Raw genomic sequence first — 25,250 nt, 5'->3', positions numbered from 1 at the left:
GGAGGCAGAAGAAAGGGAATAGGTTGGCAGAGAGATGTCAAAGCGATGGTAATCCCTCCAGAAGGGAACATTCTGAAAAATCACATCAAAGCTGTTTACAAAGCAAGCACCTCTGCTCTTAACAGGAAAGATAGGCTCCTGCACAACCACACGGGTGTTGGCCAGCTCAATGCATTAATACGCATAATGTTACATTCCACAACGGTTAGGGAAACAAAAGCTTTCATTTGCCACGTGTTGGCTCCAGCAAGTGGGTCTACAGTGGTTTTCGAAGCCCGAATAAGACACTCACGCTAGGATCTTGTGGTAGTTCAGTGTGTTCGTCAGCCCAAGGAACTTCTGGATCTTGTCCATCAAAGCAAAAGGCTCTGTTCTCAGCACCTGACCGTCCAGAACCAGAATCTGAAAAACCAGTCACAACAGCACAGTAGGTCAGACTAGGTGAGCGGTCTTAAATTCAACACCGACAACAGCCTATACACACACGCACACACACTGTACTGACCACGTTCACATAGTATATGCAGACTGAATAAATGTTTGTTTCCATTTAAGCACAATCACTGTAAAACACACATGAGTATAAGCATGCACACCTGGGACCCAGATGACCAAACATACCTGGCTGAGGGGGTAGTGGTTGAGCCAGCGGCCCAGATGGGTGGCGTACCAGCCCGGTACCAGACAGCGGTTCTGGAGCACCCTCAGCTTGATGGGGGCATTGCGGCCAGCAGTGATGACGTCATGGAAAGTATACTTCAGGGCGACTGAGTCACCATGGGCACGTTGGTGCTGGGGCAGAACAGACAGATATGACGTCACAGTCAGCCCACCTTGCCAGATTCCTCCAGAGTGCTGTGTCCTTGCAGAGGGCATTCCAACTCATTTCACACTCCTACAAACCGGTACATCACCTATTTCTATACCAGGATATTAGATACTTTATTTGCAAGCTCAAGGGAAATCAGCAATGCGGCTGACCTGGAAAAGGAGTAAAGCTACCCTCAAGCCACCCACAGCATTTCACCCAATTGCTATCCCTATAATAGAGTCTGGTGTTGGAAATGGAACGATGGGAAGTGTTTTTTCTCTGGGAGGGAGGCTCACCTGGTACCATGAGTATGCCCTGTCTGCAGGGTTGATGAGGATGGTGATGATTTTGGCCTTGGGCAGGAGGGCGGCAGCCCGGCGTGCAGCCACCTCCGAGTCAAAGTAGTTGGCGCTCTTCTCAAAGTAGTAGTCTGAGCTGGTGTTGGAGGGTAGGGGAAAGTACTCCATGTACCTGTTCCAGCGAGGACAAACAGACAGAGCAGTTTGAAACGGATTAGATGAATCTGTCACCAAAAGACAATTCATTATCACCATTTAAAGTACAACAACAATTGCTTGACAAAAAAGGATCAGAATGATTCAAGATAAACGTCATTCTTGTCCATATAACAAATAGCAACATCCTACGTAAACAACACAGACTAGTTTTATTTGTCATCAATAACTATGAAAATGATTAAATGTTCTGGATAAAACATATGACTGCACCGGCAAAAACCAGTCACTAGCAGAAAGAGACCAATTTTCCACAACCGAGCCCACCACACATTAATACAATGGTCTGCTTTCTGTTAATCAATGATTGAGCTCAGAGGGGGGATGAACCAAAGCCTCTCCCTTCGAAGGATGAAACATTCCTCTAAAGCCCAAAATACTAACTGGAATATGTCTCAAAACAGTTGGTTTAATACACTATGAAAAGCATGGCGGGTTAATTATAAAGTAGAACAAGGGAAGACACGTACCAGTCGATGCCTCTGTGGTAGTTGTGGCCATTGAAGAATTGGATCTCCTCAAAGGTCTCCTTGCTGGGGTAGTTACTGGTCAAATCAGGATGCATCCCCAGGAACAGATACAGGGCTGTGGTGCCTGCACAAAGACCAGCAGTTTTCATGAGTATTGCTGATGCAAATATCCAATATAGATACTATTAGGCAATGTAAATACATGTTAGATATTAGACATAGTGCCTTCAGAAAGTATTCGCACCACTTCAGTTTTTCCAAATGTTGTTGTCTGTACAGGCTTCCCTCTTTTTACTCTTGTCAGTTAACTTAGTATTGTGGAGTAATTATAATGTTGTTGATCCCATCCTCCATTTTCTCCCATCACAGCCATTAAACTCTGTAATTGACTGGAAACCCTGAGTGGTTTCCTTCCTCTTTGGCAATAGAGTTAGTAGTAGTGACTGGGTGTATTGATACACCATCCAAAGCTTAATTAATAACCATGCTCAAAGGGATATTGTCTATTTATTTTATTACCCATCTACCAATTGGTGCATTTCTTTACGAGGCATTGAATAACCTCCTTGGTCTTTGTGGTTGCATCTGTGGTTGAAATTCACTACTCAATTGAGGGACCTTACAGATAATTGTATATGTGTGGATTGTGGAGATTAGCTAGTCATTTAAAAATCAGGTTAACCACAATTATTGAACACAGGGTCAATACAACTTATGTGATTTGTTAAGCACATTTTTACTCCTGAACTTATGAAGGGGTTGAATACTTACTGACTCAAGAGATTTTAGATGATTTTTTATTGATTTCCAAAAAGTTCTACAAACATTATTCCACTTTGACATTATGGGGTATTGTGCGTAGATCAGTGACACAACATCTCAATTTAATACATGTTAAATTCAGGCTGTAACTCAAGAAAATGTGGGGGGAAAACATCAAGTAGGTGAATATTTCTGAAGGAATTGTAAATGCCAGGGGTGTAAAGTATTTAAGTAAAACTACTTTAAAAGGACTACTTAAGACATTTGAGGGTATCTGTAAATTTACTTTTTTATATTTGACAACTTTTACTTCACAACATTCCTAAAGACAATAATGTACTTTTTACTCCATACATTTGCCCTGACACCCAAAAGTACTCGTTACATTTTGACAGGAAAATGGTCCAATTTATGCACTTATCAAAGAGAACATCCCTGGTCATCCCTACTGCCTCTGATCTGACGGACTAACCAAAAACAAATTCTTAGTTTGTAAATTACGTCTGAGTGTTGGAGTGTGCCCCTGGCTGTCCGTCAATTTAATTATTATTATTTTTTTATTCTGTCTGTTTTGCTTAATAAGGAATTTGAAATGGTTTATACTTTTACTTTTGATACTTAAGTACATTTGAGCAATTCCATTCACTTTTGATACTTAAGTATATTTAAAACCAAATCATTTTAGTCTTACTCAAGTAATATTTTACTGGGTGACTTTCACTTTTACTTGAGTCATTTTCTATTAATGGTATCTTTACTTTTACTTAAGTGTGATAATTCTGCACTTTTTCCACCACTGGTAAATGCAAAAAAATTGGATATATTTCTGGTTCTTACGAGGGGCTATTTACTACCCATCTGAAATGTGCTATAGCTTTAAATAGCAACAGGTCTACCTAGAGGCTGAGAGCCCAAAACACTCAACTAAGTAAGAGATAAAGTGCCAGGTAAAGAGGAGTGGTGGAGGTAAAGTTGACAGACAAGATGGCTGATGAGACTATAGTGAATGCTGATGCAGTTTGGTAATTACAATGGTGAAATGTGTAAATTTACTCTCAGACCCAGCCCCTTAATCCGTTTTTATTGAAAAGATTAACATTGTCATTTTACAGCAGTCTCAGGAGGGCTATCGCTCCCTTAGGACATCTTTAAGAAGTTTAATTAGGCTACGCACTAAACCTGAAATTCCCTTTTAGTGGGAAGCAGTCAAGGTTACAATAAAACCCAATGACTGACTGCTTGACTGCCTCTGTGGTGATCCTATAAATTAAATAAAGTGTGTGACACTCCGTAAATGACTGCCCAGATGCCAATTATCCATCCCTTCTCTCCTTGCTGTCAATAAACAGAGGTTCAAGGCTGTTCCATGCCAGGCAGAGAAGCGGTTGTCCTTCTGGTGCAGTGGATCTAGTACAGTTAGCCATACCCTAGTGGTGTGTAGAGTAGACTATCTGAGACACAGTACATTATCTATAACCCCCAGCTGCACCTGGAACGAGCTCAGGTCATATCTATGGATGTACAGGTAACTGCCAAAATAAAGGAAACACTTGAGTAAATGGGGGATACAAAGTATATTGAAAGCAGGTGATTCCTGAGTTAATTAAGCAACTAACATCCAATCATGCTTAAGGTCATGTATAAAAATGCCCAGTTGCCCATTATTTTGGCTACCATGGCTAGAATAGGAGATTTCAGTGACTTTGAAAGAGGGGTCTCAAAGGAGTATAGGGGGTTTAAATGGTGTTTGTTTCTCAGTCACCAGATCTCAACCCAATTTAACACTTTTGGGAGATTATGGAGCAGTGCCTGAGACAGCGTTTTCCACCACTATTGACCATACACCAAATGATGGAATTTCTCGTGGAAGAAAGGTGTCGCATCCCTGTAATAGAGTTCAAGACAATTGAAGAATCTATGCCATGGCGCATTGAAGTTGTTCAGGCGGCTCGTGGTGGCCCAACGCCTTATTAAGACACTATGTTGGTGTTTCCCTTATTTCGAAAGTTACCTGAATGTTAAAAGACTACCCCAGAGGACATTGCTGCCACTATTTGAATGTAATTTCCAGTCATGGAACCTAAATGTGCATTTCCTGCTCTACCTCTGGGGGATGACGAAGGCTTCTTATACATATTCACAAATTGGGAGATTTCGACGTGGCGTTGACAAACATCCACAAATAGGGCACTGACAGCTGTCAGCTAGCATGATTACCTTATCTAGATAGCTAGCCAGCCATCTTGCTAACCTTATCTGGAGCATGTAGTGACTTCTAGTGGTCAAATCCATTCTTCTTGGGGGGACGGGGCAAGCGGGTTTTGCAAAATGCCATCCTATCACGCAATTAAACCATTTATAAAACGGTCAGATATATATTTATAACACAGGATAGCTAAAAAATAAGTAAACATTTATTATCTTTCTCCAATGGATTTGGATAATTTTTAAATGGTATAAAAAAAGTGAAGGTGGCCAATAACTTTGCAGCTGTTTCTAACTAAAAAACAATGCCATGCTGGTGGCTGGTAACAAAAATACACCCAAAATATCAAATTTGGACTCCAGACCAAAGAAGGTGAAGGCCTGATTCAAACAGTCTCCTCTGAACAGCTGATGTTGAGATGCGTCTGTTACTTGAACTCTGAAGCATTTATTTGGGCAGCAATTTCTGTGGCTGGTAACTCTTATGGACTTATCGTCTGCAGCAGAAGTACTCTGGGTCTCCCTTTTCTGTTGTAGTACTCATGAGAGCCAGTTTCATCATAGCACATAATGAGCACATAATGTTTTTTGCGACTGCACTTGAAGAAACTTTCAAAGTTCTTGAAGTTTTCCACATTGACTGACCTTAATGTCTTCCAGTAATGATGGACTGTCATTTCACTTTGCTTATTTGAGCTGTTCTTGCCAAAATATGGACTTGGTCTTTTACCAAATAGGGCCATCTTCTATATACCACCCCTACCTTGTCACAATACAACTGATTGGCTCAAACGCATTATCAGGAAAGAAATTAAACAAAATGACCTTTTAACAAGGCACACATGTTAATTGAAATGCATTCCAGGTGACTACCTCACCTCATGAAGCTGGTTGAGAGAATGCCTAGAGTGTGCAAAGCTTTCATCAAGGGAAAGCGTGGCTACATTGAAGAATCTCAAATATCTGGATTTGTTTAACATTTTTTTGGTTACTACATGATTCCATATGTGTTATTTCATAGTTTTGATGTCTTCACTATTATTAAACAATGAAGAAAATTGTACAAATATTTTTTTAAACCTTGAATGAGTAGGTGTGTCTAAACGTTTGACTGGTAGTATGTGTATATACACACACACACACACACACACACACACACACACACACACACACACACACACACACACACACACACACACACACACACACACACACACACACACACACACACACACACACACAAAAATATATAAAAAAAATAAATATATAAAAAATTATAAAAATAAATACATAAATATATATAAATGCATATATATACATAAAATATAAAAATAAATATATATAAATACATATATATACATAAAATATAAAAATAAATATATATAAATATAAAAATAAATAAATATAAATAAATAAAAACACACACACACACACACACACACACACAGTTGAAGTCAGAAGTTTACATACACCTTAGCCAAATACAATTAAACTCAGTTTTTCACAATTCCTGACATTTAATCCTAGTAAAAATTCCCTGTTTTAGGTAAATTAGGATCATCACATTGCCTTTAAATGGTTTAACTTGGGTCAAATGTTACAGGCAGCCTTCCACAAGCTTCCCACAATAAGTTGGGTGAATTTTGGCCCATTCCTCTTGACAGAGCTGGTATAACTGAGTCAGGTTTGTAGGCCTCCTTGCTCGAGCACACTTTTTCAGTTCTGCCAACAAATTTAAGCCATTTTGCCACAACTTTGGAAGTATGATTGGGGTCATTGTACATTTGGACAATTTGGAAGAACCATTTACGACCAAGCTTTAACTTCCTGACTGATGTTCTGAGGTGTTGCTTCAATATATCCACATCATTTCCCTTCCTCATTGAGCCATCTATTTTGTGAAGTGCACCAGTCCCTCCTGCAGCAAAGCACCCCCACAACATGATGCTGCCACCCCGTGCTTCACGGTTGGGATGGTTTTCTTCAGGTTGCAAGCCCCCCTCCCTTTTTTTTCTTCCTCCAAACACAACAATGGTCATTATGGCCAAACAGTTCTATTTTTGTTTCATCAGACCAGAGGACATTTCTCCAAAAAGGACGAGCTTTGTCCCCATGTGCAGTTGCAAACCGTAGTCTGGCTTTTTTAAATGGCGGTTTTAGAGCAGTGGTTTCTTCCTTGCTGAGCTGCCTTTCAGATTATGTCGATATAGGACTCGTTTTTACTGTGGATATAGATATAGTACCTTTAGGTGTTTGGAAATTGCTCCCAAGGATGAACCAAACTTGGAGTTTTTCTGAGGTCTTGGCTGATTTCTTTTAATTTTCCCATGATGTCATGCAAAGAGTTTGAAGGTATGCCTTGAAATACATCCACAGGTACACCTCCAATTGACTCAAATGATGTCAATTAGCCTATCAGAAGCTTATAAAGCCATGACATAATTATCTGGAATTTTCCTAGCTGTTTAAAGGCATTCAACTTAGTGTGTGTAAACTTTTAACCCACTGGAATTGTGATACAGTGAATTCTATAATTCTGACACAGTGAATTCTGTAAACAATTGTTGGAAAAATTACTTGTGTCATGCACAAAGTAGATGTCCTAACCGACTTGCCAAAACTATAGTTTGTTAACAAGAAATTTGTGGAGTGGTTGAAAAACTAATTTTAATGACTCCAACCTAAGTGCATGTAAACTTCCGCCTTCGAATCATATGTCCATGACCCACCAAACTGTGCTTCTTAACACCCGCCAGCTTAACCTGGAAGCCAGCCGCACCAACGTGCCTGAGGAAACGCAGTTCAACTGACAATCGAAGTCAGCCTGCAGGCGCCCGGCCCGCCACAAAGAGACGCGAGAGCGCGAAGAGCCAAGTAAAGCCCCCCCAGATAAACCATCCTATAACCTGGACCACGGTGGGTCAATTTTGCGCCGCTCTATGGGACACGCCGGTCACGGCCGGTTGTAACACAACCTGGGATCGAACCTGTAGTGTCCCTAGTGATGCCTCAAGCACTGCGATGCAGTGCCTCATGAGATATCATATTGTACAAAAACAATATCTGTTGTTTACTGCTCACCTGTCTTCTGTGGTCCAATGATGAGCAACTTCGGGAATCGGTCGCACGTCTTCTCTTTGGACCAAATGTCTTTGTGCCTTTTGTCCTCACAGGGGTCCTGTAGTGACAAAGTTAGTTCACCTGGAAGTTCAGTAAACGGTAAGGTGCCTCAGGATAAGTTGCCATGGATGTGACTTTCTCACACACACACACACACACACACACACACACACACACACACACACACACACACACACACACACACACACACACACACACACACACACACACACACACACACACACACACACACACACACACACACACACACACACACACACACACACACACACACACACCCTCTCCAGGCTCCAGTATCATATCTAGCGGCAGTCTGTTTGTAATTAAAGTCCACCACTGACCTAGCCAGGGGACTTCAGTGTTACGTGATTAAAGCCAGCCAAGAAAGCAGTGAGGGGGTGTACAAACATGCGGCACAATGGTTACAGGCAACCGTATCCACCCTATGGGACCAACGATGCCTATCGGAGGACATGTAGCTTTTAATTCCGCTCAAATGAACCCAACCAGTCTATTCCAATAGAGGTTTGAGGGAGCGGACTCAAACCTTTGATTACTGATTCACCCCTTGATCAATTACGCTTGTACAAGAAAGGACTTGGGTGAGAACCCGTAGTCAGTATCAGGCAGGCTGCCTTTTCATTGGTCTTCCTGAGCGGTAAGTAGCCTTCAGTGGATCTGTGTGGAAAATAGTTCAGAGTCGCCCTGCGAGGCGAGCATCTTCATGTGCCTCGGAGTCAATCTGCATGTCAAGGGGACGCCAACTGCCTTCAATCTACCTGCCTCCTTCCCTTCAGTCCCCACTGACATCTATGAGGTGACCAGGATATCACATTAATCCCAAGACACTTAACACGGTGCTGTGACGAAGAAGCCTTTGGACCCAGGCAGGCACAAGTTTGCTCCAAACTTCAAAGGGAGCCGGCCGGCACACATTAACCTCTCCACTTTGTGAGAACTCAATATTGACAGTCAGTATGAGCAACTGCCAAGATGGCACTTGGACCTCTTCGGGAAGGAAACCTGTCTTCTCTCTGCGTTGATGGGAAACGGTGTCGGAGAGTGGTACTGTGGAAGCAGGAGCACCACAACACCACAGTTCAAAGAGCCAGCCTCTCCTAAGCTGTAGCTACCAAAATAAGATTTGCACTGTATGACGCAATGGAGTCAGAAGGCAACATCTCTTCTATCTAGCCTTCTCTTAAACGACAGCCTGTTTTATGATAGTCCCGAGTTCCAAACACCCAGTGACCCCACAGCTCTCATGGCCTCTCACACAAACACACACACACCTGCCAGATGGGGTCCCTCTCCTCGGGGAAGATCTGGAAGTAGCGCTGGGCCAGCTGCACAGGCGCCAGGGTCTGCAGCCGCAGGTTGGTCCATGTCTGGAGGAACTTCACCAGGTTCCTAAAGGTGTACAGACCGAGACGGTCGTTCCCGTAGTTGGACAGGTGGGTCATAAAGATGCTGATCTGTGAGGATGGAATGGGGGAAAAAAAAGAAAAAAAGACAGAAAGACATTCAGAGGGGAAAAAAAAAAGACCACGCAACGCACTGTCGTCTCCAACTACCCTGGCACAAAATGCATTTCAAAAAAGGGGGGGGGGGGGAGAAATAAAAAGGTTTTCAAAACAGCACAATCCGTGATGGCGAAATGCATTTAACTCCTGATGCTAGTGGTGGAGGTGTGTCTGGTCTCACCGGGTTGAGGAGCACCGTGAGGAAGAGCTCCCCTCCGCTGATGAGTTTGTCCAGCTCCTTGGGTCCTCCGGGATACTCGTTGTAGAAGATGGTGTGAGTGAACAGGCCACACGTCTGCCTGGGCAGCACCTGCAGTGCATTAACACACACACACAATCAATATTGCATAGCAACACATCTGCACAGTGGGGAGTGTATGAATAGAAGCAGACCCTGATACCCAGTGGATAACTAATCAAATACACAAAAGTCAAAACATGGCCACTCGGTCAGAAATGCTTGAGGACACTCTTTATTCCTCTGGGTTGTCTACACTTCCAGCTCAGGTGGTTCAATATCATTATCCCAATAAGTTAGAGTGGTCACACTGTCATTGTGGAGAATGAAATATGACGTAGCTCAATTTAGTCCATCAGCGAACCCATTTCTCGATCCTAACACAAAGTCTCTGTCCTAACATAGTTCAAACACAACAACCCGCAAATCGGTTCGCATCTGAGCACACAATCACAGGAGCAGAACGACCTGAAAAAGCATCGCACTGTCTGTTCAGCCGAGGTGCACGGTGTATCAAGTCGTGCCCTGTCATAGCTGGGGCCGTGGGTAAAAATAGCAGCGAAAACAGCAGTGAAATGCTTAGGGAGGGAAAGGAAGGGAAGGCTGGATGTGCAGACTGAGGCTCCCAGGCTTTTTCTCTCTCTCTCTCTCTCTCTCTCCCTGATTTTTGACAACACAGAGTGGCTAACGGCCCCGCGCTAACGGGAGCCACAGACTGCTGATTAAGGGGTAAAGAGGGAGTGGAAGAAAGAAGAGGAGGGAGAGAAAAATAAATAAATCTAGGTTTACACCTCAGAGGATCTCTGCCAACTACCCAGTGAATATTTCACAGGGACGTGTGGAGGTCGGAATTAACGTCTCCGTGACATCCTCGCACTCCTCCACCAGACAATGAATAAATAACTGAAAACTGCTGGTGCTAGAAAAGGGGCCTTCTAACAGGGATCAGAAGTTAACATCCTAAACACATTGTGTATAAAGAAAATACAAAATGTCTTTCAGCTTTAAAATGTATGAGACATTTGAGTGTAAATATCTTACCCATGCCAAGCATATGGACAGAAAACGACACTTCGTAGAGATACCGTAAATAAATTGGCATGGACAGCGATATTACATTTGTCTGAAAACGACAACGTTTCTCGTCACGTCACAAGCCAAGCAGTTGTCTTTGTTGATTTTGGCAGGGGCTGTCATCGCCAGTGAGATTTGTCATGTAGAGAGAGCTTAACATAGCAATGTCCATTATGATCATTCACACGACTGTCTGTGTCAGCGGGCTTCATTTCCTGGGAAGGGGGGAGGGGTAAAACACTGATGGAGAAGGGGAGTGAATAGACCACGCCAGCCTCACGGCGTGGCAGCACGTCTACTTCGGCACGACCTGCGTCTTCCCTTTCCTTCACGCTCCTCAGCGCCGTTACCACGAGATACACCAAACATGTTCAGACACACCGAAAACAAAGCTTTGTCCTCTGAAAGGCACATGCCTTTCAATATCAAGCACTTACCAGGAGCCAGAGATTTTATCGATTAACATAACTGGGCGACCTCTGAACCAGAGTTAAATGAATCAAACAACCTCAATTTAATACTTCTCGTTAAATTATGGAACACAAAACCAAGTCTTTGAAATATCAACACAGATCATTTCAAGAACAGCTAGTTTATACAGTGGGGCAGAAAAGTATTTAGTCAGCCACCAATTGTGCAAGTTCTCCCACTTAAAAAGATGAGAGAGGCCTGTAATTTTCATCATCGGAACACTTCAACTATGACAGACAAAATGAGAAAAATACATACATAAAATCACATTGTAGGATTTTTAATGAACTTATTTGCAAATTATGGTGGAAAATAAGTATTTGGTCACCTACAAACAAGCAAGATTTCTGGCTCTCACAGACCTGTAAATTCTTACAGTGAGAACGGTGAGCAAAATCCCAGAACCACACGGGGGGACCTAGCGAATGACCTGCGGAGAGCTGGGACCAAAGTAACAAAGCCTACAATCAGTAACAACCTACGCCGCCAGGGACTCAAATCCTGCAGTGCCAGACGTGTCCCCTTGCTTAAGCCAGTACATGTCCAGGCCCGTCTGAAGTTTGCTAGAGAGCATTTGGATGATCCAGAAGAAGATAGGGAGAATGTCATATGGTCAGATGAAACCAAAAACTTTTTGGGTAAAAAACTTTTTGGTAAAAACTCAACCCGTCGTGTTTGGAGGACAAAGAATGCTGAGTTGCATCCAAAGAACACCATACTGTGAAGCATGGGATGGAAACATCATGCTTTGGGGCTGTTTTTCTGCAAAGGGACCAGGACGACTGATCAGTGTAAAGGAAAGAATGAATGGGGCCATGTATCGTGAGATTTTGAGTGGAAACCTCCTTCCATCAGCATGGGCATTGAAGATTAAACGTGGCTGGGTCTTTCAGCATGACAATGATCCCAAACACACCGCCCGGGCAACAAAGGAGTGGCTTCGTAAGAAGCATTTCAAGGTCCTGGAGTGGCCTAGCCAGTCTCCAGATCTCAACCCCATAGAAAATCTTTGGATGGAGTTGAAAGTCCGTGTTGCCCAGCAACAGCCCCAAAACATCACTGCTCTAGAGGAGATCTGCATGGAGGAATGGGGAAAATACCAGCAACAGTGTGTGAAAACCTTGTGAAGACTTACAGAAAACATTTGACCTCTGCCATTGTCAGCAAAGGGTATATAACAAAGTATAGAGATAAACTCATAAATAAACTCATAAATCCATTTTCTGGATTTTCTTCCCTCATTTTGTCTGTCATAGTTGAAGTGTACCTATGATGAAAATTACAGGCCTCTAATCTTTTTAAGTGGGAGAACTTGCACAATTGGTGGCCGACTAAATACTTTTTTGCCCCATTGTACATAGAACCTAGTGTGAGTGAGTGAGAGAGAGCGCGAGAGAGAGAGAGCGCGAGAGAGAGCGAGAGAGCGCGAGAGCGAGAGAGAGAATTAGGATAGGGGGTGATTGGGCCGAGTCCTTACACTGATGCCACTGTGGTAGAAGCCTCGTCTGAAGCGGGCAGGTTTGAGGTGGGGGTACTCCTCCGTGCTGGTTACCTTGATGCCCCACACCTTCTTCCAAGCGTCGTACAACTGGACGTGGACGGGGTACACCCCAGAGTGGTGGGGAGCCACAGCGTAGCCCATGTTGGTGGGGATGCCATGCTCCTGGGCGGAGAGAAGAGGTTGATTCAACACATTATCATTTAATTCACCCATGCTATTTTTCTACTTAAAAAAAAAAAATCGACCCTAACAGTAACATGCATTTTTTAACAGCCACCCATCTCTCAGTATCAATAAAACAAAACCCTCAGTGTGTAGAATATATAGAGTGTGTGTAAAGACTGCAGAGGCCACCCCAACCTACCTGCGCAAACCTCCTGTTGAGCAGCATCTGTTCGGCCAGCACGGATTGGTTGTGGAAAAGGTGGGGCTGCATGTGGCTCCACATGTGGGGGAACCACCAGAACTCTTTCCCATAGGAGAGGAGCAGGTCATCACCCAGGTCCTCCTCATCCGTACCTGGAGCATAGAGACAGAGGGAGACTGGGAGTTTAGTCTAGTCTACACATACGCAGGCATAGGTGTGTGGTGGTGATGAAAACCTAGCTATTAGCGCCGTGATATTTGGAAGTTGATTCATTAATAAGCATAAAAATGTGCATTTTCTCCCCCTGTTGTTGACATTCGATCTATACATTTTCTTGGTGATGTACCTCATGATGAATGGTATACTCTGGAACATGCGAGGCTTGGATTGTCTGTCGTGAAACATTCTATTATAAGCTCTGCCCTGGGTTTGCCTATACAGTCATGCAGTGGGTAACCAACTGCCTGTCCACTCACCAGTATGGAAGAACTTCCCAGAGAAGCCCAGGTTGAAGGTGAAGTTGGGGACGACGGTTCGGAGGTAATTCTGAGTCTCCAGTAGGGCCTGGACAGAAGGGGACATGGATAACTGTTAGGAGTCATTCACATGCATTACATAAATTATACACACTGCCGTTTAAAAGTTTGGGGTCAATTGGAAATGTCCTTGTTTTTGAAAGAAAAGCACATATTTTGTCCATTACATTTTATTTTCACCTTTATTTAACCAGGTAGGCTAGTTGAGAACAAGTTCTCATTTACAATTGCGACCTGGCCAAGATAAAGCAAAGCAGTTCGACACATACAACAACAGAGTTACACATGGAGTAAAACAAACATACAGTCAATAATACAGTAGAAACAAGTCTATATACAATGTGAGAAAATGAGGTGAGATAGAGGTAAAGGCAAAAAAAGCCATGGTGGCAAAGTAAATACAATATAGTGAGTAAAACACTGGAATGGTTGTTTTGCAGTGGAAGAATGTGCAAGGAAGAGATAGAAATAATGGGGTGCAAAGGAGCAAAATAAATAAATAAATACAGTAGGGAAAGAGGTAGTTGTTTGGGCTAAATTATAGATGGGTTATGTACAGGTGCAGTAATCTGCTCTGACAGCTGGTGCTTAAAACTAGTGAGGGAGATAAGTGTTTCCAGTTTCAGAGATTTTTGTAGTTCGTTCCAGTCATTGGCAGCAGAGAACTGGAAGGAGAGGCGGCCAAAGGAAGAATTGGTTTTGGGGGTGACCAGAGAGATATACCTGCTGGAGCGACTGCTACAGGTGGGTGAAAAAAGTATAACATCAAATTGTTCAGAAATACAGTGTCGACATTGTTAATGTTGTAATTGAGTATTGTAGCTGGAAACGGCTGATGTTTTGTGGAATATCTACATAGGCGTACAGAGGCCATTGTCAGCAACCATCACTCCTGTGTTCCAATGGCATGTTGTGTTAGCTGATCCAAGTTTATCATTTAAAAAGGCTAATTGATCATTAGAAAACCCTTTAGCAATTATGTTAGAACAGCTGACAACTGCTGTGCTGATTAAAGAAGCAATAAACTGTCCTTCTCTAGACTAGTTGAGTATCTGGAGCATCAGCATCCGTGGGTTCGATTGCAGGCTCAAAATGGCCAGAAACAAAGAACTTTCTTCTGAAACTCGTCAGTCTATTCTTGATCTGCGAAATGAAGGCTATTCCTTATGAGAAATTGGCAAGAAACTGAAGATCTCATTGATCTTCATTGTAAAGGGTTTAAACACTGTTTCCCATGCTTGTTCAATGAAACAAACAATTAATGAACATGCACCTGTGGAAAGGTCGTTAAGACAAACAGCTTGCAGACAGATGGCAATTAAAGTCACAGTTATGAAAACATAGGACCCTATAAAGGCCTTTCTACTGACTCTGAAAAACACCAAAAGAAAGATGCCCAGGGTCCATGCTCATCTGTGTGAACGTGCCTTAGGCATGCTGCAAGGAGGCATGAGGACTGCAGATGTGGCCAAATGCAATAAATTGCCATGTTCGTATTGTGAGATACCTAAGACAGCGCTACAGGGAGACAGGAGAGACAGCTGATCGTCCTCGCAGTGGCAGACCATGTGTAACAACACCTGCACAGGATCGGTACATCCAAACATCACACCTGCGGAACAGGTATAGGATGGCAGCAACAACTGCCCGAATTACACCAGGAACGCACAATCCCTCCATCAGTGCTAAGACTGTCTGCAATAGGCTGCGGGAAGGTGTACTGAGGGCTTGTAGGCCTGTTGTAAGGCAGGTCCTCACCAGACATCACCGGCAACAACGTCACCTATGGGCACAAACCCACCGTCGCTGGACCAGACAGGACTGGCAAAAAGTGCCCTTCACTGACGAGTCGCGGTTTTGTCTCACTCGGGGTGATGGTTGGATTCGCGTTTACCGTCGAAGGAATCAACGTTACACCGAGGCCTGTACCCTGGAGCTGGATCGATTTTGGAGGTGGAGTATCCGTCATGGTCTGGGGCGGTGTGCCACAGTATCATCGGACTGAGCTTGTTGTCATTGGTGGCAATCTCAACATTGTGCGTTACAGGGAAGACATCCTCCTCCCTCGTGCCCTTCCTGCAGGCTCATCCTGACATGACCCTCCAGCATGACAATGCCACCAGCCATACTGCTCGTTCTGTGCATGATTTCCTGCAAGACAGGAATGTCAGTGTTCTTCCATGGCCAGCGAAGTGCCCGGATCTCAATCCCATTGAGCACGTTTGGGACCTGTTGGATCGGAGGGTGAGGGGGCCATTCCCCCCGGGAACTTGCAGGTGCCTTGGTGGAAGAGTGGGGTAATATCTCACAGCAAGAACTGCCAAATCTGGTGCAGTCCATGAGGAGGAAATGCACTGCAGTACATAATGCAGCTGGTGGCCACACCAGATACTGGCTGTTACTTTTGAGTTTGACCCCCCTTCGTTCAGGGAAACATGTTTCCATTTCTGTTAGTCACATGTCTGTGGAACTTGTTCAGTTTATGTCTCAGTTATTTCATCTTGTTATGCTCATACAAATATTTACATATTTACACACACACACCACACACACAAAAAAAAAATCAGTATTCAGAACCCTTGACCTTATCCACATTTTGTTACAGCCTTATTCCAAAATGGTTCAAATATGTTTTTTCCTCAATCTTCCTCAATCTACACCCAATACCCCATCATGAGAAAAACAGGTTTTTCAGAATGTTTGCAGGGAGGTGACCAAGAACCCAATGGTCACTGACAGGGTTCCACTCTGTGGAGATGAGAAAACATTCCAGAAGGAGAACCATCTCTGCAGCACTCCATCAATCAGGCCTTGATGGTAGAGTGGCTGGACGGAAGCCACTCCTCAGTAAAAAGCAAATGACAGCCCATTTGGAGTTTGCCAAATGGCACCTAAAGGACTCAGACCTTTAGTTTTGGAATTGTTAGTTAGATTACTTGTTGGTTATTACTGCATTGTCGGAACTAGAAGCACAAGCATTTCGCTACACTCGCATTAACATCTGCTAACCATGTGTATGTGACAAATAAAATTAGATTTGATTTGACCACGAGAAACAATAGTCTGGTTTGATGAAACCAAGATTGAACTCCTTAGCCTGATTGCCAAGCGTCACATCTGGAGGAAACATGGCACCATTCCTACGGTGAAGCATGCTGGTGGCAGAATCACGCTGTGGGGGATCTTTCTCAGAGGCAGGGACTGGGAGATGAGTCAGGATCGAAGGAAATATGAACAGAGCAAAGTGCAGAGAGATTCTTGATGAAAACCTGCTTCAGAGCACTCAGGACCTCAGACTGGGGCGAAGGTTCACCTTCCAACAGGACAACGATCCTAAGCACACAGCCAAGACAACGCAGGAGTGGCTTTGGACAAAAGCCTCTGAATAAAAAGACGAGGCCGTAATCACTGCCAAAGGTGCTTCAACAAAGTACTGGGTAAAGGGTCTGAATACTTATGTAAAGGTGTCATTTCAGGTTTTGCTTTGTCATTTTGGGGTATTGTGTGTAGATTGATGAGGGAAAAGACTATTTAATCCATTTTAGAATAAGGCTGTAAGGTAAAAAAAAAAGTAAAAAGTAAATACTTTCCGAATGCACTGTACATGAACTCTTTTGGATGTTTACTGGACAGAGCTATTGGGGTGAAAGGTAGGCAAGAGATCTGAAAGAGCCTTTTGCTCTGCATCTTCCATGTGACTTAGATCGCTAGACCACCCCAGGCCACCACATATGCATTCTTTATCGGTCACTCCAAGAAGCACTGTAGTTAGCAGTAGTATTTCAGTCCACACATTTTCCCACCGGCACAGACAGACAAATGCACTCTCCCTCCCTCTCTGACAAACACACACTGATGTGAGTTGTTTATTGTGCCTCCAGCATCTGTCTCATCATCCCTCTATACTTCATTACCCTGTCCACATTCACTTTGCATCTGGGTCTATTTGCTTTTTTTGAGGTTTAGCCCCTCTCTGCGACAGCTCAAAGCCTGATTCATATTTAACACTGTGGTGGCAGACAAGACAACACTGCTTTGATTGTGTTTGTGTTTCATTCCCTGATCTCCCCCCTCTCAGACGAAGAATACGAGTGGAGAGATAAACAACACAAACGACGCAAAGCTGCGTCTGTATCAAATATTCATGCTGTAGGGCCAGTCTACGGACGCCCCTTGAACAGTGACTCATCACAAAGCAAAGCCGAAGATGGTGGTTGAGCTGAGCTTCACACCCTGCTGCTGCTGCTGTGGCAGGGAGGGGGTGTTAAAAGGCTTGGATGGCTAAGAAAGGCTGGATGGACAAAGGCTGTCCTCTGGGTTGGAGGGAGAGAGAAAAAGATGTGGACAAACACTGGAGGGCGGTTCCTGACCTTCAGTTTGAAACAAGTGTTTGACTGGGGAGGAGGCTGTATGGGATTCCAGTCTCACAGTCTTATTAGACATAAGGTGATGGGTCAGGTAATAGGTTAGGTTTAAATGATAAAGTCAATATCAACGTGACTTGAATTTAAAAGAGATATCCCTTGCACCAGTCTAGGCGCTATGGTAGAACGGAACTCTCTTGCCAATGTTTACACCAATCCCATGCTTCAACTTTAGTGGGACATGTCAGAAGAATCAAGAACAGTTACCTTTATCTGACAAAGTTCTCAGAGTAATCCTCTACGGGGCTTTGCTGTTATCGACCGACCATTGGAGGTTCACGGTTTGCTATTGCTTAAACTCTGAGTTCGCCCTTTGGCTAGGTCATCTACCTAGCGTATTTCTTCCCTTTTAGCTAGCTTGTGAGCAAGCAAGGTCCATTTCAAACCTCACCATTTCCTGACAGCAGTAACCAGACAGATTCAGTGGCTTGAAACACCTCAAAGCATGAAAGCCCCATGAAGGTTTTGCACAGTTTAGTAGAAAAAAAAAGAAAAAAAAAATGAAAACTAATATAATTCACAATGGTTTTATTTTAGTTTTGGAGTCAAAGATAGTTAATTATTTTATTTCAGTTTACTAAATAGTTTTTTTATGACTAGTTTTAGTTTTAGTTTACTATAATAACCTTGGCACTATCACACAGTAAATCTTTCTGGGAATATGTATGCCAGCAATAGAAAAGGGCAGATTGATAGACAACAGATTAGTGATTGGCAGAGGTGTGGAGTCGAGACACAAATTTGATTACTTGAAACTCGAGTTGATAGGAGAAAGAAAACTTCAATTCATCAGTCTGAAGATTTATCTGACCAAGTTTAATAACCTTTTGTAACTCATTTTGTGGCACAGAGTCTCCGTGGATTAGGGTAATGTGGGGTAACAACCCCCCCCCCCACTTGAGAACATTGTCCAATTGCTGGCACAGTTTGGTATGTGGATGATGATCAGGCTTAGGCCAACAAACTATGAAGGGAAATAAGTGAAATAAGTATTTTTTTTAGAAAATGGGCATTTTCCCCAAGTACTGGGGTAACTGCATCTTGAATGTTGACCAATGACCAGTCATTAGCATTAGTGACGGGCACACAGTGTTCAGAAAGCGCTCGTTTCACTTTCTCAGTTTTTCCCTGGCACAAAACAGTAGCCTACCTATATTAATATTATCTATATAAAGTACCACTTGGCAATCTGCCACAGACGCATCTTTGCCACAACAATAGGTGAAAAATGGTGATTTCATTGATCATTTTCACATTTCAGATCGGCCTCGTTTGGGTGGGTTTTAATTCTATACCTCAGGTGGTGGTACTGGCTATATGTCTAAAGATGGCTGTAACGTCGCACTACCTTCAATACTTATGGGATGAAGTAGTAACTAGGGCTGTTACGATGACCGTATTACCGCCACACTGTCAGTCACTCGTCATGACGACCGCAGTTAAATTCCACGTGACCATTTAGTCACGGTAGCTAGGCTTCTCCAACCTCTGATGCTGCTGATGGTCAACATCCAGCAGATGGTCTATATTGCTCAACTTTCCTAATATTAAGCACATTGCTTATGTTTACAGCAGGAGTATAGCCTACCTGGCTGGCATGAAAATGAACCATGAGAAAAACATCCTCCATTCCCTATTTAAGTGCATTAGATGAAATGTATTTTCCCCGTGCCTGATACTGGTCCATTTGAAATCAAAACTAATTTCTAAAATATATTACGTAGTATATGTAAAGACGAGATTCAATTAATAATAGTCTGACGGGTGACAATTACTAGCCTTTCACTCGTGAATGATGCCCAACTTGTGCGCAGTAAGGCAAGAAACAGTGCAGGCCCTTTGCGACTTTTTCAAATTGTAGTCACACACCTCATGTAGCCGAGCCCATAGGCCTATATGTTTTGATACGATTTGTATCACAACTAAAGTGGCCAAATAACGTCTTAAAATTAAAACACATGAATCCACTTTACAACCAATGTAGTAGAGCTTAACTGGCATACATAGGCGGCGGCGCATGAGTTTCAAGTTTGAGGTCACGTTTGAGAACGGTGTTTTTCCACTACTGGATTGCATTTTGGAACATTCACGCGTATAGCCTAGGGCCGCGTGCGCATTGCTGTGCTTATTATGTTAAGAAATAGCCTAATAGTTTATCAACATTTTTAAACTTAATGTTCTGATGTGTTGCATCAGCCCCATTGCTTTTTTAAAAATGTGACGTGAGTGGTTGTATTAATTTGGGATCGATCGCATCCCACGACCGTCCGAGACGATGTTTGGAATTTATCTTTCTCGCAATAGAATAGGTCAACTTTTGTACTACGGGGGATAGTAGATTGACATAGGCTAGTGCTTTTGCTGTTCGTTAGGCCTACTCGTCTTGTTGGCTGACAAAAAGTAAATGTGGACAGTTCTAACATCTTCAATTAATTCAATAAGGATGAGCGCAGTTGCGTTCCCGATGTGTCGGTCTTCACTTGTAGTCTACTTTGGAGCTGAGATGCCTGTGAGAAGGACCGATCACGTGACATTGGCTAATAATAATTGCGATATCTGAGAGAGCCATGTGAGTGAAAGGTTTTTCGGGGCAAGGTGATTGGCAGCCGGGAGAATGGAATTTTAATTATTATATTCAGACCAAGAGCACAATGGCCGCAAAAGGCATGGATGTTTTTAAGGGGCATTATGGCTACACAAGGGGGATGCCACAGGGAAATTTGAGGCATAATCAAGTGCTTGTCAAATTGTGAATGAGAGACTGATGAAGTGTGTGCAGCCTGTGCAAGAAAAGCAGAGCTCATGCCTTTTAGGGAAGGTTTTTTTCGAATGATCATTGTAGACGCATCACGCAGCCTTAGAATGAATAAAAAAAATTGAAACATATAGCCCAATGTTTGTATGACAAATAAAGTTGCATAAATAACTCAATATAAAGCATATAGGAGGACCTGTTTCTTCGTTAACCGCTGAAGACAATAGCCACATGCTCGCACTTCCTCAGATATCGTTCAGAGAAAATATCCTTTCCATTTTATTCCGCTATGTTCAATTGTATTCTTCAAACTACAAAATAATATAAAATAATGCCACGGAATTCTAAGCAAATCTTGTCTGCTAAATTAGCTAGTGTAGCCAACAGCCATGGCTCAGATCAGGGCCTACCATAAGGACACTCATAGTAAGGTATTATAGGTTCATCTGAAATAACTACATTTTCTTCATATCATATTTCTTTGGACCGGTCTAAAATAAATAACGGATTTACTGTGATGGCGTAGGCTACATTAATTGGATTTACTAGACTTTTTCAAAATGTAGATGTTCCAAAAGTCTTCATCGGTGGCTTGAAGGCTATGTATGCATGGAAGAAAGGAGATGCTACAGCTGTTGATGTTAATTAACGGTCAATTACCGTGAGACCGGCAGCTATTTGCTTGACAATCACCGGTCGATTCAATTTCCTGACAGCCACAGCCCTAGATAACTGTAATGATCTTCGTCTGTTGTTTGTAGAAAGTCAGACCGAAATGCAGCGTGTAGGTTACTCATGACTTTTAATAAAGCTAATACGGTACATGAAATAACGGAAGAAGAAAACAACAAACGAATGAATCTAATACAGCCTATCTGGTGACTAACACTAAGACAGGTACAATCACCCACGAAATACAACGCGCACTCAGGCTACCTAAATACTGTTCCCAATCCGAGACAACTAGAATCAGCTGACTCCAATTAGGAATCGCCTCAGGCAGCCAAGCCTAACTAGACACACCCCTAATAATACACACTCCCAATTAATACAAACCCTAATACGAAATACAACATATAAACCCATGTCACACCCTGGCCTACCCAAACATATAACAAAAACACAAGATACAATGACCAAGGCGTGACAGAACCCCCCCCCCTAAGGTGCGGACTCCAGGACGCACCTCAAGAGCATAGGGAGGGTCCGGGTGGGCGTCTGTCCATGGTGGCGGTTCTGGCTCGGGACGTGGACCCCACTCCATAAATGTCCTAGTTCCTCCCCTACGCGTCCTAGGATAATCCACCTTCTCCGCCGACCATGGCCTAATAGTCCTCACCCTGATCCCCACATAACTGAGGGGCAGCTCGGGACCGAGGGGCAGCTCGGGACCGAGGGGCAGCTCGGGACCGAGGGGCAGCTCGGGACCGAGGGGCAGCTCGGGACGCAGCTCGGGACCGAGGGGCAGCTCGGGACAGAGGGGCAGCTCGGGACAGAGGGGCAGCTCGGGACAGAGGGGCAGCTCGGGACAGAGGGGCAGCTCGGGACAGAGGGGCAACTCGGGACAGAGGGGCAACTCGGGACAGAGGGGCAACTCGGGACAGAGGGGCAACTCGGGACAGAGGGGCAACTCGGGACAGAGGGGCAACTCGGGACAGAGGGGCAACTCGGGACAGAGGGGCAACTCGGGACAGAGGGGCAACTCGGGATAGAGGGGCAACTCGGGATAGAGGGGCAACTCGGGATAGAGGGGCAACTCGGGGCAGCCCGGGACAGAGGGGCAGCCCGGGACAGAAGCAGCCCGGGACCGAAGCAGCCCGGGGACCGAGGGGCAGCCCGGTACTGAGGGGAAGCCCGGTACTGAGGGGAAGCCCGGTACGGAGGGGAAGCTCGGTACGGAGGGGAAGCTCGGTACGGAGGGGAAGCTCGGTACAGAGAGGGAGCCCGGTACAGAGAGGGATCCTAGTACTGAGAGGAAGCTCAGTACTGAGAGGAAGCTCAGGCAGGTAGTAGGCTCCGGTAAATCCAGGCAGGCTGGTGGACCTGGATGATTCAGGTTGTCTGGCCGATCTAGAAGATCTTGGCAGACTGGCACTTCTGGCAGATCCTGGCAGACTGGCACTTCTGGCGGATCCTTGCAGACTGGTGACGCTGGGCCGACTGGCGGCGCTGGGCAGACAGGAGACTCCGGCAGCGCAGGAGAGGAGAAAGGCTCTGGCTGAGCTGAACAGGCGAGGCGCACTGGACGCGCTGGGCCGACTGGGAGCACTGGTGGCGCTGGACAGACAGGAGACTCCGGCAGCGCAGAAGAGGAGAACAGCTCTGGTTGCGCTAAACAAGCGGGAGACTCCGATAGCACAGGAGGGGAGAAAAGCACTGGCTGTGCTGAACAGGCGATGCGCACTGGACGCGCTGGGCCGACTGGTAGCACTGGTGGCGCTGGACAGACAGGAGACTCCGGCAGCGCCGGAGAGGAGAAAAGCACTGGCTGCGCTGAACAGGCGAGGCGCACTGGAGGCCTGGTGCGTGGTGCTGGAACTGGTGGTACTGGCGCGAGGACACGCACAGGAAGCCTGGTGCGGGAAGCTGCTACCGGAGGACTGGTGTGTAGAGGTGGCTCTGGATAGACCGGACCGTGCAGGCGCACTGGAGCTCTTGAGCACTGAGCCTGCCCAAGCTTACCTGGCTCGATGCCCACTCTAGCCCGGCCAATAGGAAGGGCTGGTATGAGTCGAAGCTGGCTCTGCACCCGCACTGGAAACACTGTGCGCTCCATAGCATAACACGGTGCCTGCCCGGTCTCTCTAGCCCAACGGTGAGCACAGGGAGTATGCGCAGGTTTCCTACCTGGCATAACTATTCTCCCTTCTAGCTCCCCCCCCAATAATTTTTTTGGGCTGTTTTTCCGGTTTCCAACCGCGTCGCCGTGCTGCCTCCTCATACATACGCCTCTCCGCTTTAGCTGCCTCTATTTCCTCCTTGGGACGGCGATATTCTCCCGGCTGCTCCCAGGGTCCTTGACCGTCTAATTCCTCCTCCCATGTCCAAATCTCCAAATGATGCATTCTCTCCCATTGCAACTGCTCTTCACGATTAACAGGGAGAGTAGGCTCAGGTCTGTTTCCTGACTCAGCCACTCTCTCTCTGCGCTTTCCCCTGTTACCTTCAGTTTTCGCTCTGTATAGCAATGCTCTCCTTCTCGATTCCATACGTGTATAGCCCTCTTCGCATTGCTGCAGGGAATCCCAGGCGGGCTCCTGCACTCGCCCTGGATCGGCTGCCCACCTGTCGATTTCTTCCCACGTCGTATAATCCCTGCTTCTGCCGTCCATATCGTCCTCCTTTAGCTCCTGCCAGTTCACACGTTGCTCGGTCTGTGAATCGTGGTGGGTGATTCTGTAATGATCTTGGTCTGTTGTTTGTAGAAAGTCAGACCGAAATGCAGCGTGTAGGTTACTCATGACTTTTAATAAAGCTAATACGGTACATGAAATAACGGAAGAAGAAAACAACAAACGAATGAAACTAATACAGCCTATCTGGTGACTAACACTAAGACAGGTACAATCACCCACGAAATACAACGCGCACTCAGGCTACCTAAATACGGTTCCCAATAAGAGACAACTAGAATCAGCTGACTCCAATTAGGAATCGCCTCAGGCAGCCAAGCCTAACTAGACACACCCCTAATAATACACACTCCCAATTAATACAAACCCGAATACGAAATACAACATATAAACCCATGTCACACCCTGGCCTACCCAAACATATAACAAAAACACAAGATACAATGACCAAGGCATGACAATAACATAAAAATCGGTCTAATTTATTAGGATATTTGTACAGAAGAGGAAGGTCTACGAGACAGATCATGTTCGCCATCCGATCCCATAACCTCCACTGCATTACAGGGAGGCCCGTATTATCCTGCTTGCTCTGGAGTCCAGATAAGTGAGAAGGTGACATGATATCCCTAGTTGATATTGACTGCTAACATGAATGACTTTCAACAACAACAAAATAATATGCAGGTATAAAAGCAATCTATTTCTGTATCTTCCATCTTGAAAATGCCTGACCATTTCTGGCTACAATGACAGGTTACAGTGCATTTGGAAAGTATTCAGACCACTTGATGTTTACAGCCATATTCCAAAATGGATTCAAATCTTTCTTTCGCCCTCATCAATCTACACACAATACCCCACAATGACAACGTGAAAACAGGTTTGGACATTTTTACAAATAAATAAATAAATAAATATATATTTATATATTTTTTTTAAATGGAAATATGACATTTACATAAGTATTCAGACCCTTTACTCAGTACTTTGTTGAAGCACAGTTGGAAGCAATTACAGTCTCGAGTCTTCTGTATGATGCTTCAAGCTTGAATTGGGAGGTTTCTCCCCATTCTTCTCTGCAGATCCTCTCAAGCTCCGTCA

The 25,250-nt window shown here is 44.5% G+C and overlaps 1 protein-coding gene across 1 annotated transcript in view; it reads right to left on the bottom strand.

The window, feature by feature from the left end:
* LOC124005691 (bifunctional heparan sulfate N-deacetylase/N-sulfotransferase 1-like) overlaps nucleotides 1-25,250 on the bottom strand; it is a 36,555-nt gene that overhangs the window by 3,742 nt on the left and 7,563 nt on the right. Inside the window, exons 3-12 of the mRNA XM_046315162.1 lie at nucleotides 13,555-13,642; nucleotides 13,076-13,230; nucleotides 12,688-12,873; nucleotides 9,609-9,737; nucleotides 9,197-9,379; nucleotides 7,845-7,941; nucleotides 1,797-1,920; nucleotides 1,108-1,282; nucleotides 622-792; nucleotides 293-402 (exon numbers count right to left, since the gene is read on the bottom strand). Coding sequence (XP_046171118.1) covers nucleotides 293-402; nucleotides 622-792; nucleotides 1,108-1,282; nucleotides 1,797-1,920; nucleotides 7,845-7,941; nucleotides 9,197-9,379; nucleotides 9,609-9,737; nucleotides 12,688-12,873; nucleotides 13,076-13,230; nucleotides 13,555-13,642 — 1,418 coding nt within the window. The remainder of the gene's footprint in view (nucleotides 1-292; nucleotides 403-621; nucleotides 793-1,107; nucleotides 1,283-1,796; nucleotides 1,921-7,844; nucleotides 7,942-9,196; nucleotides 9,380-9,608; nucleotides 9,738-12,687; nucleotides 12,874-13,075; nucleotides 13,231-13,554; nucleotides 13,643-25,250) is intronic.

This window comes from Oncorhynchus gorbuscha, linkage group LG02, assembly GCF_021184085.1.
Source record: "Oncorhynchus gorbuscha isolate QuinsamMale2020 ecotype Even-year linkage group LG02, OgorEven_v1.0, whole genome shotgun sequence".
Classification (NCBI taxonomy): Eukaryota; Metazoa; Chordata; class Actinopteri; order Salmoniformes; family Salmonidae; genus Oncorhynchus; species Oncorhynchus gorbuscha.
The sequence above is the reverse complement of the archived record's forward strand: the minus strand, read 5'-3'. Positions and strand labels throughout refer to the sequence as shown.